A 13,303-nucleotide genomic window follows, 5' to 3' on the forward strand; every position below is an offset into this window, starting at 1 on the left:
ATATATAAAGAAACGGGGTTGCATTTAAATGGTTAAAATGAAATGAAACCAATAGTATGCGTCTGATGGCTGGTGGTCTGGGATGTCCTCCAAAATAACAGACTAAAAAGAAAAAAAGCACCTAAAAGCAAGCAAATAGAAAACAGCATGTGTTAATACACGATGTATCTATGCACGTGTAGGTGGATTGGAGTGCACTTCAAGTGTTCATCATCCTGACAGGATCAGGGTGTGTTCAATGTGAAAAGCCATCTGATTGTGAGCGACCATGCTGGGAATAAATGACAATTGTGACATATTGGTGTGGGATCTGGGGGAATAGAGAAGATTATATTACTGGCAGAGCCACTGGAGCAGTCCATCACCCATTCGCATGCAGTTAACAGACACCCTATGCTAAATGTGGGTGTGTACATCTTTGTATACGTGCGCGCCTGCATGAGCAAAACAGACAGATGGAGCAGACAGCGTGCATGTAAGGACATAAGCTTGTGTGTGTGGAACAGAATCCAATATTCTTATTTCTCAGTCTCTTTGTCCCTCAGATCCCCTCAGTCCCCACCCAGTAATGATATATTTCTATCTCAGTTACACACCATAACCCAGAGAGACCTCTTCCAATATCACCACATGTAGAAGTTGTTTACACACCGCTGAACCAGGGGGAGCTGTGTGGAGACCAAGCAAGGCAGAGATGAAATGAATATTTATTTCAAATAAGGGTGGGGATGTTCTCTATCAGACTAGCATTATCATACTCTCTGACCTAAACTGTAGAGGTTATTGCTCCATCATGTAACGCAATAGCTCTATTCCAAGGGGGCTTAAGGGGAAAAAAACACAGAGATTTGATTCAAATTCGTTTGCAGTCGCATCCCTATTCAGTTGTCAAACTTGTTAGTGAAGGACAAGGTCTGAACACTATTTAAGGTCATTGTGACCTCACATTTTGCTACACTATCACTCAAATACTACTGACTGTATTCATTTATGGTTAATTGGCCAGAATTTGGTGCTACTCACTATTCGAACATTCGAATGGGGTTGAAGAGGTGAAAGGAAAGAGGAAAAAATGTGAACACTGTGAACATCCCACTATGAATCAAGTTCAAAAATGTAAAGAAGTTTTGCAGTTAAAAGAAAAAAATACACTTTTTCAGCTGCTTGGGCAGTGTTAGACAGCTTTGCACAATACATAAAAAAGTCTGCGTTGGGACTACATTTATACTATCCAGCTCCCCGGGGTGCTGCGGATCAATGACCATTAAAGATGTAATTTCAAGATGGCTCCTGCAAGTCACGGTGACATGAATAAAAGATGCGTTAGATGCACACACAAAAATACCTCTTTACCCTCTCTATCCTGTTACATGTGCGCAACAAAGTACTTGCAAACACGCACATCTGACATATGATCTGTGGAAATCTGTTTCTATATTAATCAGCATTAAGATACAGGACTCAAATGGACAAACAAGATGTTCCACCTTTTTTGTTACTTTTACAATGAGTTTGAAAAAAAAATGAGGTTTTTTTTCAAAGCTTTAAATAACAATATGTTAAGAATAAAGGGCGTAAGTGCAAAAGGTATATCCGACTCATCCTGTGAGTTTGAGGTTAACAGATTTAGACTTGCGCACAGAAGAAGAGATCATATTGCTACGCCCACTGTCTGTGCCCATTAAAAGCCACGTCCTAAAGGTGGAGCACCTGTCCATTTTTTTTAAATGTCAAGACACTGAGACTGACCAGACCGCTCCTTCTAGAGTGGAAAACAGTCTTCACAAATCCGCAGTACACGCTTCTTCGCTGTGAATGCTCAGGGAGTTTCATGTCAGAAAGGACATTATGATACTGGTCTGCCAAGCAGTGATAGGAAGTCTCCTAACATTTAACAGTGCTCCCCCCGGTTGTAGTCACACGTCAGTTAAGCACAGAGTCTAGCTGGTAAGGCAGATCAGTCAGGGGAAGATGCTTACAGACAGCCAACAGACAAGCTCCCTGAACGCTGCACAGTAGCAGGAATAAGCGAGAAGATGGTGGACAGCACGATATATCATCTCCACACCTCGCTAGAGCGGGAGCTTGCTGCATATTTTTGCTCTTGTTTTAAAGTTTACTCATCCTTATTGTTATGCAGCTCATCTGGCAGGCAAAGGGAACAGCATACATAGGTGCTAATCTGCCAATATTTTCTGGTAATATTGTGTATTTCAGCGAATTTAAATTTAAAATAGTGTTTAGTCTCGCATATATTTTGATTATTCTCACTCTCACCCGTAAAAGATTTGATATTGTTCTTGCTTGTGCAAGTTGCTTTAATTCTCAGATGGGATGCAGCTCAGGGTATGTTGCGTCAGCCCTCGGGCCCCTGCCGCCAGGATTAGTCAGGTCTGGCACTGTTGCTCATAATTCCTCCACAACCCCAGCAGACCTCCTCGGTCTCTCTTGTCGGTCCCTCTATGTTCTCTTCTTCGGCTTCAACTCTCTCCTGTGAAATCGCTTAAAGGGGTCAGATTCTCTCATTGTACGCCTGTCATTTCCATTTCTAATCCTCCGAGGCTCTGTCTTGGCTCACACCATTGATACAGAGCCATGAGCACCCACCCACAAAACAACCGCATTTGTAGCCAAATACTACCAGGCTATTTGCGGAAAAGAGGTACCACAGGTGCATATGGCAGCATAGTGCCATTTTTTTCTCCTTTTTTATTATATCGGGTCTACAGAGTGTGTTTGTAATGAGAATAAATAACAAATGAATATGATTTTTAAATAAAAGCTAAAATTTGCTACTGTATTTTTTCACATTATTTCCAGTTATCCCTCCATTTGATACTGCTTATTTGGGTCACGGTGTCAGCAATCTAATCTGAGATGCCATTGCTACCCTTTTCCCAACCACCAGCCACCTCCAGCTCTTCTGAGGGGACACCAAGGCTTTCCCATGCAAGGCAAAAGAAATAATCTCACAGGGTCAGTTCCAGGGTGTCTTTCTGACATGCCAAAACCACCTCAACTGGCTCATTTTAATGCTGAGGAGCAGCAGCTCTACGCTAAGCCCCCTTCTGAATGACTGAGCTCCTCACCTTATATCTAAGGATGAGCCCAGACACCTTTCAAAAGAAGCTCATTTCTGCTGCTTGTATCTGAGATGTTATTCTTCCAGTCACTACCCACAGTTCATAGCCATATGTGAAGTTAGGTAGGAACGTTTAACAGTGATGCTTCGCCTTCACCTTCAGGTCAGTGGATGTTGTGTTCACTGCAGTTTTTTTCCTCTACAGAATTATTTTTTCTGTCAGTTAAAAAATGCTTTCTGGTTTTATTTCCTTTGTAACATTACATATACATGTAAAAAAAAAATTGCTGAATCTTTTGCAACTTTTCTTACTCAAGCCACTGAATATAATATGTCTGTCATGTAACAGTTTTTCTTTCTTCTTCGATTGACACGCGAGAGCTTTAATGGCACGTCAATGGCAGCTGCTCTTTTCAGCTGTGTTTAAAATGTGATAAGATACTGTATTTATGGACCAATTACATCAACTCTTATCCAAACACTTCCACACACACACTTTTGTGCATGCTGATTGCTGCTCTTTATTGATGAAGTCTTACTTGGTGTTGGACAACTGTGATTATGTTCTCGAAGTGGATCTCGGAAGACTCGGGAATTATAATGTTAATGAAATTAAACTTTGAGCGAGCATGTCAGTTTCTGTGCTCTCATCCTGAATCACACGCGAGCAATCAGAGACCATTTAAAATTCCATGACAAAAAAAAAAATGCTAAAGGAATCCAAACTCTTAAATTAAACGGCCAAATTATACACTAGAGAAAGTCGTTTTTTGAGTCTTTCCAGCAGTTTTATTTCAATGCAAGCATATTTACAATCAAAGAACTTCAAAAATAGAATTACAATATAAAACTCAGATATAGTAATATTATAAGATAACTAACTAACTTGAAAACGATAACTTTTTTTGCTGAAAGTCTACTGTGAAAAATAGAACATTAGGAGCATCGCCAAGTGCGCATTACAATGATTGAAGTACTTAAATTTGTGTCTTTAGCAGCCTTTCTGTGTGTATAATCAGACTGCATAATTCAAGATGATACCTTCAGTTTATTCAGTCATCACAATCTTTTGATTTACATAAAAATAGTTTTTATAAAATAAAAACACTGTAACTTCTTATCCTCTTTGGAAATGTGCTGTAAAATACCATCATGTAAATATGGACCAAAACCTCAGAGGAATGTTTCCATGACCTTGTTGAATCAGCGATGCTGAGCGATAGAAATATATATTATACTCACCAGCCACTTTGTTAGCTACGCCCATTTAACTGCTCTTTAAAACAAATATCGAATCAGCAAATCATATAGCAGCATCTCAGTGCATTTAGGCATGTAGACATGGTCAACAAGTTCAAACCAAGCATCAGAATGAGGACAAAAGGTTTAAGTGACTTTGAATGTGCTTTGGTTATTTGTGCCAGATGGGCTGGTCTGACTTTTTCAGAACCTCCTGATCTACTGGGATTTTCCTGCACATATGGACCATAATCTCTAAGAAATGACTCCAGCATCCCGTTGAATCTATACCACAAAGAATTAAGGCAGTTTTGAAGCACTTCAGTCCAACACACTGACACAAATACACAAGATCGTTCTTTTACTCTTTAATTATGAACACAAAGCCAACAACACAAAGCAAACTTGAAATCAGCCCAGAGAAACTTCAAAGCAAATTCTGCTTCAATTCTACTGTAACTGAAACATGTATAAGTAGAAATAGAGGCTCCACTATTACAAGTCTGATTCTTCATCGCTGCCTTACTGATGAAGTTCAGGCTTTAAGATCACACTGGGTTCTTTGCCAGTTTTCTGTTAGCATGCTGTCCACACAGATGTTTGCAAAGTGCAGATTCTTTGCCCTGGATGCAATTTGCACTTTACCAACATACTCTTGTCTTCCCGTGGCATAAAAATAAAAGAAATGTTTGTACATCCATTCCTCAAAAGGTACAGACCACTCCATGTCCCTCCTCTCTGCACACAGACTGAAATCAGCTGACTGTAGCACAAGTGAACAAGAAGAAAAAGACGTTTGACTTTTTTTTTCTTCCTATCCACCCATCTTGCAGATATCTGAAGGACCTTTTTTAATTATGATGTGATTATTGAACTTACTACAAATTACCAAAAAATCAAAAAGAGCAAAAACAGATATAGCATGTTTGAATTTTTAAAAGGGCATTTCTTTAGAAGGAACCTTCTAGTGTTGCAGAAAGGAGGAGAAAGACAGGTTGGACTCGTGTATTGACAAAGAGGCAGGGAGTATCAGTTCATTAGGACCTGCCATAAGTAATAGAAATGGAAAGAAAATGTTTGCACTCCTAAAATAAACTATTGATACTACAAGTTAGATGTAATTTATTTTAGCCGTCATTTTTTTCCCTCTGTCATCTCCTGTATCTTCTTTGTGAAATGCAGCCATTTTCTCTCCCCCCCGTTGTTCGCATAGATGTTGCTAACACTGCAGACCTGTCAGTCATTCATCTCTAGGGGAGGCGGGCTCATTCCCTCAGTTGGGGGAAGTGGCTGAGCAGAATAGTTGATTGGCAGAATTGAGAGAGAGAGGAGACGGTAGGGTGGAGAGGCTTGGAAAGTGGAGCAGATGAGCACAGAGGAAAGAAAGATGTGGAGCGTAAACAGTCTCTTTAGGAGGTACAAACAAAGGCGGTCAGCATGAGAGGTACGGTACATACAATACACTTATGATATATATAAAAACTGAAAAAGAAGGACATATTTTTTGACAAAGCAGGGCAACATCTCAATGCAGAGATAAGCCTGGAGTGTTGAATACATTATAGGAGGGAATTCTTTTCTTGTTTGAAAAGAAACTCTGAGTAGGATGTAGCGACTTGATATGATTTTTAAAAACTGGCCGCTGGCATAATGTAAACAGACCAAACACCTTTTGTTGACGACTGGCTGAAGAGATTTTACTGAGAAAAAGAAGGTTTTAAAATAACTCCTTGGAGGTGGATATGTTTAGATAATTATCATCAAGTAAGACAGCCAGTAAGTAAAAAAAAACAAAAAAAACAACAACCTAGTGGCGTTGAATTGTGAAAGGCTGTTGAGTTAAGTGGGAGATATGTGGTCTGAAAGAGGATGCTAATTTGTATTGCATAATGCATATATAACAGCTCCCAAGTTTTTAGGAACACGTATACCTTATTTTCCAGTGGCAGCACAAACATTCTGAGAAAATGTTTGTGACTAATGTCATCATCTGCTCTCAGTTCTGGTGTCTAATTTCTCTAAACACTAGCTATTTCCTGATATATTCTGGTTTTAGGTGAGATCCCTTTAAGAGGGTGCTAAAGTTTCAGCGCAGTAGTAATTTTCTTAAACTTTAGGTTTCTAGAAAAGGTAACGAAAACATTAGGAGGAAGAAGAATTAGAAGCATTAGAAGTTACTACTTCTGTGATGTAACTGTGGTCATGTAGAGTTCACAGAGAACCACTGATCTACTAGGTCAGGGTACTCAAGGACAGCTTGACAGAGAAAGGGAAAGTCTGTGGTTCAGAAGTCTCATTTTCCACTTTGAAGGACATCTCTGCCTTTGAGGTACTTTGCTTTTAGAGAGGAAGGTTTATCACTAACTGATAGCATTTCAAGGGCTCTGATATGGCAGTCATAAACTTGAGGGCAGGTTATAACCTGTGAATCAAACACATTTAGTTTATCAAAAGACTACAGTGTCAGAGAAGAAATGATGGAATGTGGAATATTCCAAATTTAAGCTGGTTGTAGGATTTTTCCACTATCTTTGCGGTGTCTGGGATATTGGTGGTCACAGGGAGATGCAACAACTGATTGCTTAGGATAGCAGGTGTTGCTGGGATATCTCTGAGAACAAATTGTACTGATAAAGAGAACTGTGCATAATGACACTTTGCTAACAGGCTAATTTAATTACTGCCAATTACTGTCTGGTTTCCACTGGTAATGTTTTTTGAAGTAGTTGTCAGGCAGATGAATCAGACCAAAAGGTCGGATAGATATGAAGTGCATGAAAGTGTTGATTTGTACAAGCTGAGTGGGAGCACATGCAGAGATGACAGGTGAGGCCACACGTAATCAGAAATGTTAACAGTGTAAATATATGTATTCAAAGAGCCACAACTTAAAGTTGAGGCAGCTGCGTTTCATTTTAACACTGCCTGCAGCAAAATCCAGGTTGAATTCGTACTGAGGTAGCCTAGATATGCAACAAAGTGAACTTACAGTACAATAACAGTAAAAGAGCTACAATAGGGTAGCTTCAAATCTATTGTAATCTTTTGCAGCATGTAACTGGAGAATAGTAAGATGATTGTAACATTACTAGAGCATGTTGTAGCTTTAAATACAAGCAGCTCTTATAATACATTTCTTAGTGCTTAGTAAGAGCTCTGTTTGCATATTTTGTATATTGGATTGATTGGCTGTTAGCATTAGCCATATTCTTGGCTAATGCTAACTCAATATTCAGTCACCAGCAAATGCAGTAATGCAAATTTGGATAATTTGATATGTAAATATGTATTCTATTCTATAAATTAATAAAGAGAACACTTGAAATTGTTGCCGTTTGTTGTAGAAGAGAGTTTTTTTTTTCTTAAAACAAAGGATTTTTTTTAACCTATATTGCAAAACTAAGACAATCACAACAATGTGACGGGTCAGTGCAATGTTGATCCTGTACATTGGTTCAGTTTAAAAAACAAGTTAATCACCCTATTCATATGGAAAAATGATCCTTGCTCTTAAACTAGTGAAATGTGACCCGTTTCAGGTATACCTGTAATGAAAATCACTATGAAGGTACATTAAAATTTTAGGCACTAATTGTTTCGCATGATAGGCATGTGTTCTGTATGAATCGAAGACTAGGGTGGAATCTGCCAGTGGTTGTAACACATTGGTTCGTAGCTATCTCACCTTATAAGATAAATGTGCTGCAACCGTGACAGAATGCAATTCTCTCCCAAGGTGCCAAAGAGGTGAATGCAAGTGGGAAGACATTTACAGTACGGAGCTCTCTACAGCTGCAAGTGGACAGAAATGATGATGGAGTGGCCTACACCTGCAGAGTGGACCACGTGGCACTCACACAAGCACCACAGCAGGCCACTGAAGTACTGGAGGTCCACTGTGAGTGTAGACGCAAAGTACAGCACTCAAACACATATATGAAGTGTACACATGAGCATAATGGATAACAGAAAATTCAAACCAATAAAAGGCAGTAACTACTGTAAATAGCCATGGTAATGGGAGCTTTTATGGCTGTTGAACCCAGTTAGAGAACATTTCAACTAATGAGGCCTCCATCATTGTATGTAAATGCACTATTTCAGAGCTGATTTTCTGTGATCTTGCATTTATAATTTTACATTTAGGCACTAGTATTTTATTCAGTCAGTATCCCTTGGTCTGGGCAAAAATGTACTGTCCAATTGTCCAAATATATTTATAATATTTATATCACCCCCTGGGATTGTATGTGTGTGTGATCCAAATGCTGTGTTTTGAGGGTTCTGTTCATTATCCACTACCTTGGATGTTGTTCCTGGAATCTGCTGGAGCTACTTTTCTAGTTTCGGGTTTATAGCTCCCATTGCTCCTATTATCACTGGGACTACTTTGGACTTTACCTTTCAGATCCTTCAGCTCCTGATACTTCACTGTTTTTACATGCTACTTCTTCTTGATCTTGTTGTCTGCCACATCTATCAGAACTTCAGTCTTCTTCTGCTTGTCAGCCACAACTATCACCTGGTTTGTTGGCCAGCAGCTTGTCTGTCTGGAAGTAGAAGAACCACAGGAATTTACCCCCTTTGTTCTACTCTGACATTGGGACTTGGGGACTTTTAGTCCATATGCAGCACAGATGTTCTTTGTGGTTGTTCCTTGGTTGTTGTTGGATCTTCCAACAAGCTGTTGCCAGCTTGGATCTTACACCCTGTACTATGTGTTGGATAGTCTCCAGGTGCCCTTTGCCAAGTCAGCAACTTGGGTCCTGTGGTAGACTCCTGCTTATATGGATCTAGTGCTTAAGGCCTGCTCTTGTGCTGCCGCTACACCGTCCTTTACGCTGTCCTTTTCTATCAACCAGTAGGGTTTCCTGATGTCAGCCAGTTACACATGTGGGGGCTTGGTTGTCTAGGATAATTCCTCTTCCTGTTCCTCATCACCATCCACCTGCCTGAGGCATGCTTAGAGAAGCTCATCTCAGGGGAATATATATATGTATCCCATTTATGTCAAGAAAATGTGAAAACAATGTTTTATATTTTCTTCCCTCAATTTCAGCCATCTCTCTGTTTGTCTTAGATGCTCCTCGTGTGGAGATCACCCATTCCCTTGAAGTCCCTCAGGAGGGTCAGTACTTGAAGTTGGAGTGTGTCTCCAAAGGAAACCCTTCGTAAGTCTCTAAAAATTTTCATTAATTGATTGACATCATGCTTTCATATAGTGTTTTATAGATTAGACCTAGATGCAGCATGCTTTCTTTCTCTTACATATTCTCTTACCTTTTAGGCCAGATCCTGTGATGTGGACAAAGGATGGAAGTGAACTTCCTGACCTGGACAGGATGATTGTAGAAGGAAGAGAGCTTACCTTTACGTCTCTTAACAAGACAGACAATGGGACCTACCGCTGTGAAGCTAGCAACCACCTAGGGACCAGCAGTGCTCAATATGTACTCTACGTCTATGGTGAGTTCAGGGGAAGCATTGAAATATGGATAATTGCATTTTATGACACAATATAAAAAAGTAAGTCAGTCAGTTACTAATATGACACCACTGGGGAAAAAAAGCGTCAAGAGGAAAACTTGGTTTCCAACAAAGCTATGTAAAAATTGTGAAAAGTATGAACCTCATAGGCATGAGTACAAAACACCATTGAAAAAATACAGGATTATAATACCTCCTGATCTGCATACTGTATCAATGCTAATAGTGATTAGTGGTACCATCCCTCACAGGGAGAATAAGGGCCCCAGGTGACACAAATGCCACCAACGCCTTTCCTTAAATAAACCTGTGTCCCAGATACACACACACACACACACACAACACACTAGGAGGGAAATGTGTGAGAGAGGCAAAATTTAGTGCTGCGTTGTCAGGAATATCACCAGGAAGGATAAGTAATTCCTAGTAACGCCAGAGGAGGTGGAGGATAAAGGGACTCAGTGTCAGGGAAAACAGATAGTTCTTCCTCTCTTCCGCTTCTTCACTGCCATTTGTCTCTTGGCATTAAGTAATAATGCTTTAAAAAATAGCAAAGCAGTAAAACATCTCTTTTCACTGTGTTATAGAAACAGTGCGTGATCATTAAAAACAGGTCGTTCTGACGTTAAGAAGTGGAGATGAAGAAAAACATAGCATTAATAATATTACATGAGCTCTTTTATTTAAAAACAGAAAGTAATGAAAAATCTAGTTACAAACTTTTGAGTATAAAACCGAGCTACCCGAGTAACACAGGTTACTATGAATAGGTCATAAAGGGCTGTGGAAACCTCAAGAGTGATGAATGACAGAACAAAATAAAATACTCGTTCATGCAATTAGATTTATTTAATGAGAGTGCGATGAACGTATAAGCCATTCAGCCTTTCTCTAAGTAAATGCTATAAATTTTGAAATATAACGCAAGTCCACGCAAGCAGATGTTCGGGGATGTAAAAGGCAATACAAAATATGCTTATTTTATGCAGAATGCCATGTGACAAAATCAAGGTAAGGATTAGGTATAGAAACCTTACATCTTTCTAATTACTCATATCACTGAAATTTAAACTTAGTACGCACACGCAGTATCTGCTGAGACAAGGTTACTGCAAAGATGCAAATGAGTTTCATTTGCTATATATATTCTGTCTGTCAGATTTTTGCAGATAATTGCTGATGCTTTTAAAATACCGTTGGTGTAGAGTATATCGCTCAGGTATTTAGTTAAAGATCCCTTCTTTGAGTTCAAAGCCACAAAATAGGATGAGTGAAGACTGATTATGTATACCATCAAAAATGTATGATACCTTTCAGCTTCAAATTCAAATCCTGTCCATAGGTTTTATTAAAGGAGGCGATTCTGAAACAGTGCTGTTAGAGACCTTTAGATTTTTTTTAACCTCTTTCATTCCATCAAACATTTCTTTTACTAGTTGATTAATTGTTTGAGCTGTAAAATTATCAGGAAATCCCTTTCACTGTTTGCTAAAAGCACCAGGAGATGTCTTTACATTCTTGTCTTTGTTTAAACCCCAAAAGTGCTGAATTCTTGAAAATTCTATGATTAATTAAGCAATTAGCTGTGGCTCTTATTTAATTAGTGGATTGCTCACACTTGTCATGGCGCGCCACCGCACCTAACAATTTCTTCTGAAGCTGCAGCAAGAATAACCAATGCATGTAATGACAGTGATGTTATTAAACTGACAAATTCTCTGCCAGAAAAAAGACAATTGGGTGCGGGAGGGTCAAAAAGTCCTATTCAGATTCATTACTTGTTCTCTTGAAATGGCACCCAGTCTGTTCCTATCCTTCATTAGTGATTATCACACCTTTTAGCCTTTCACAATTGCCTCCATAATTCTTGGAAAATACCTTTTTAATGGTTCTCGAACAAGGGGACATTTTCTCTCTTCCCTCTTTCCCGAAGACATGCAGTTAGCTGCTTAGTGAGTCACGCTAAGGCTGAAATGTCACCAAGACACAGAGGACAGTTGGCCCAGAGAAAGACTACGAGAGCCAATTAAAAGCTTCTGGATCACCATAAAATGCAGAGTGACATAAACATAAAAGCCAAGGTGGTAATGTAACCTCATTAACTTTGTCACCCAATGTTACGCTCTCACTTTTTTCTGTAGCTTTAACATGTGACAGTGAGAAACGATCATTTTTACTATTATCCTGTAGCGAGAAGCCAAAATTCAACACGGAAATGAGAGCTTAACCGATTTTTTTTTTAATCCATTTGTCAGATTACGTTTTCAAATCATCAGCTGTCTTCCCTCTCACATGTTGAAAGGTTGCTAGTGCAGGGTCCATCTCCAGAGACAGTCGCCAGCATTAGCAGATTTAAGGTTAATTCTGCTCTTTTGCTAAACAAATTGCCCTCACAATTCAAAGACAGAATACTTGAAATCAGAGTTGACGGACAAAATGTAGAAGATTGGGACTCTTAACATCGCTGATCATTTCAGAATCAGTGAGAAAGCCTTACCGGCCCACTAAAACAGGAACAGTAATGCACTCAACTCATGTATGTTGTTAAGGGCATCACATTTCCTTATACTGGAAAAGGCATGCTTTCTTGTGCTGTGATCTTATGTTATATGCTTGGAATTGTGTCATAATTTTCCCTTTGTGTTTCCCATCACTGTATATAGTTTTTTTTTCTTTGTGTTCTTTTAACGTATCTAACTTTCCCCATGTGAATTCATTTTGCTGTTGTTGTATTTTGTGTATATGTGTTTATCTGTGCCCTCCACCAGACGCCCCCACCACCCTGCCTCCACCCACCACTCCCCCCCTACATCCCATCACTCCAGATCCTACCGCACTATTAGGCTCCCACGCCTCAGACCCCACAGTCACTGGCAACAGAGGTACAGTACCACCCCACGCATCTCCACAGCATGCTACAGCATAGTCTAACTTCCCTCTCACTTCCATATCTCCTCTGTTACTTCTTTGCTACTTCTCTACCTCAGGCATTCATATTCTTATTTCTTGTGGACATAAAACATGTGAAGACACTTATAGGTCATCCTACCCAATTATTGCCTTTAATTTTTGCTACTTAAACTATTTTCTCAGCTGAAGGACTGTAAACATTTTCTTTTTTATGAGCAATGATATATTTTTTTACACTGGGACAGACTTTTCTGAGTTTCAGAGAAACTCCAGGTGTTCAAATACTCTGTGTGCTGTCCCCTTGGAATTGCAAAGACTCCAGCACTTCTGTGCCCTGAAACCTCAAAGAAGCAAATGTCATGTCCAACTGAAAATGTCTGGCCACTGGAGATATCTCATCATGCCTTCTAATGCTGTGTTAACTCTTAGAGAATCCTAACTTGACATAGTCCCTTTGCCACTAAGGCTGCATATTTGGTGTTTTTAAAGTGGTCCCTGTACAGAACTAAGGCTTTTTTATTGTTCATCTTATGCCCTTAAACATAGATAAGACAGAGCTAATTTCATCATGCTTGTAAGCAGGCC

At 39.4% G+C, this 13,303-nt stretch overlaps 1 protein-coding gene across 3 annotated transcripts in view; it reads left to right on the forward strand.

Moving 5' to 3' along the window:
- Nucleotides 1-13,303, forward strand: part of LOC102303956 (cell adhesion molecule 2) — a 215,733-nt gene that overhangs the window by 181,008 nt on the left and 21,422 nt on the right. For 2 of the 3 annotated variants that reach the window (XM_014329525.2, XM_014329526.2), the window contains 4 exons: nt 8,058-8,219; nt 9,402-9,492; nt 9,609-9,787; nt 12,577-12,690. In XM_014329525.2, coding sequence (XP_014185011.1) covers nt 8,058-8,219; nt 9,402-9,492; nt 9,609-9,787; nt 12,577-12,690 — 546 coding nt within the window. The remainder of the gene's footprint in view (nt 1-8,057; nt 8,220-9,401; nt 9,493-9,608; nt 9,788-12,576; nt 12,691-13,303) is intronic. The other variant, XM_014329528.2, reaches the window with a different exon arrangement.

Source organism: Haplochromis burtoni, unplaced genomic scaffold (genome assembly GCF_018398535.1).
Source record: "Haplochromis burtoni strain Fernald_Lab_line unplaced genomic scaffold, NCSU_Asbu1 Contig_570, whole genome shotgun sequence".
NCBI classification, from domain to species: Eukaryota; Metazoa; Chordata; class Actinopteri; order Cichliformes; family Cichlidae; genus Haplochromis; species Haplochromis burtoni.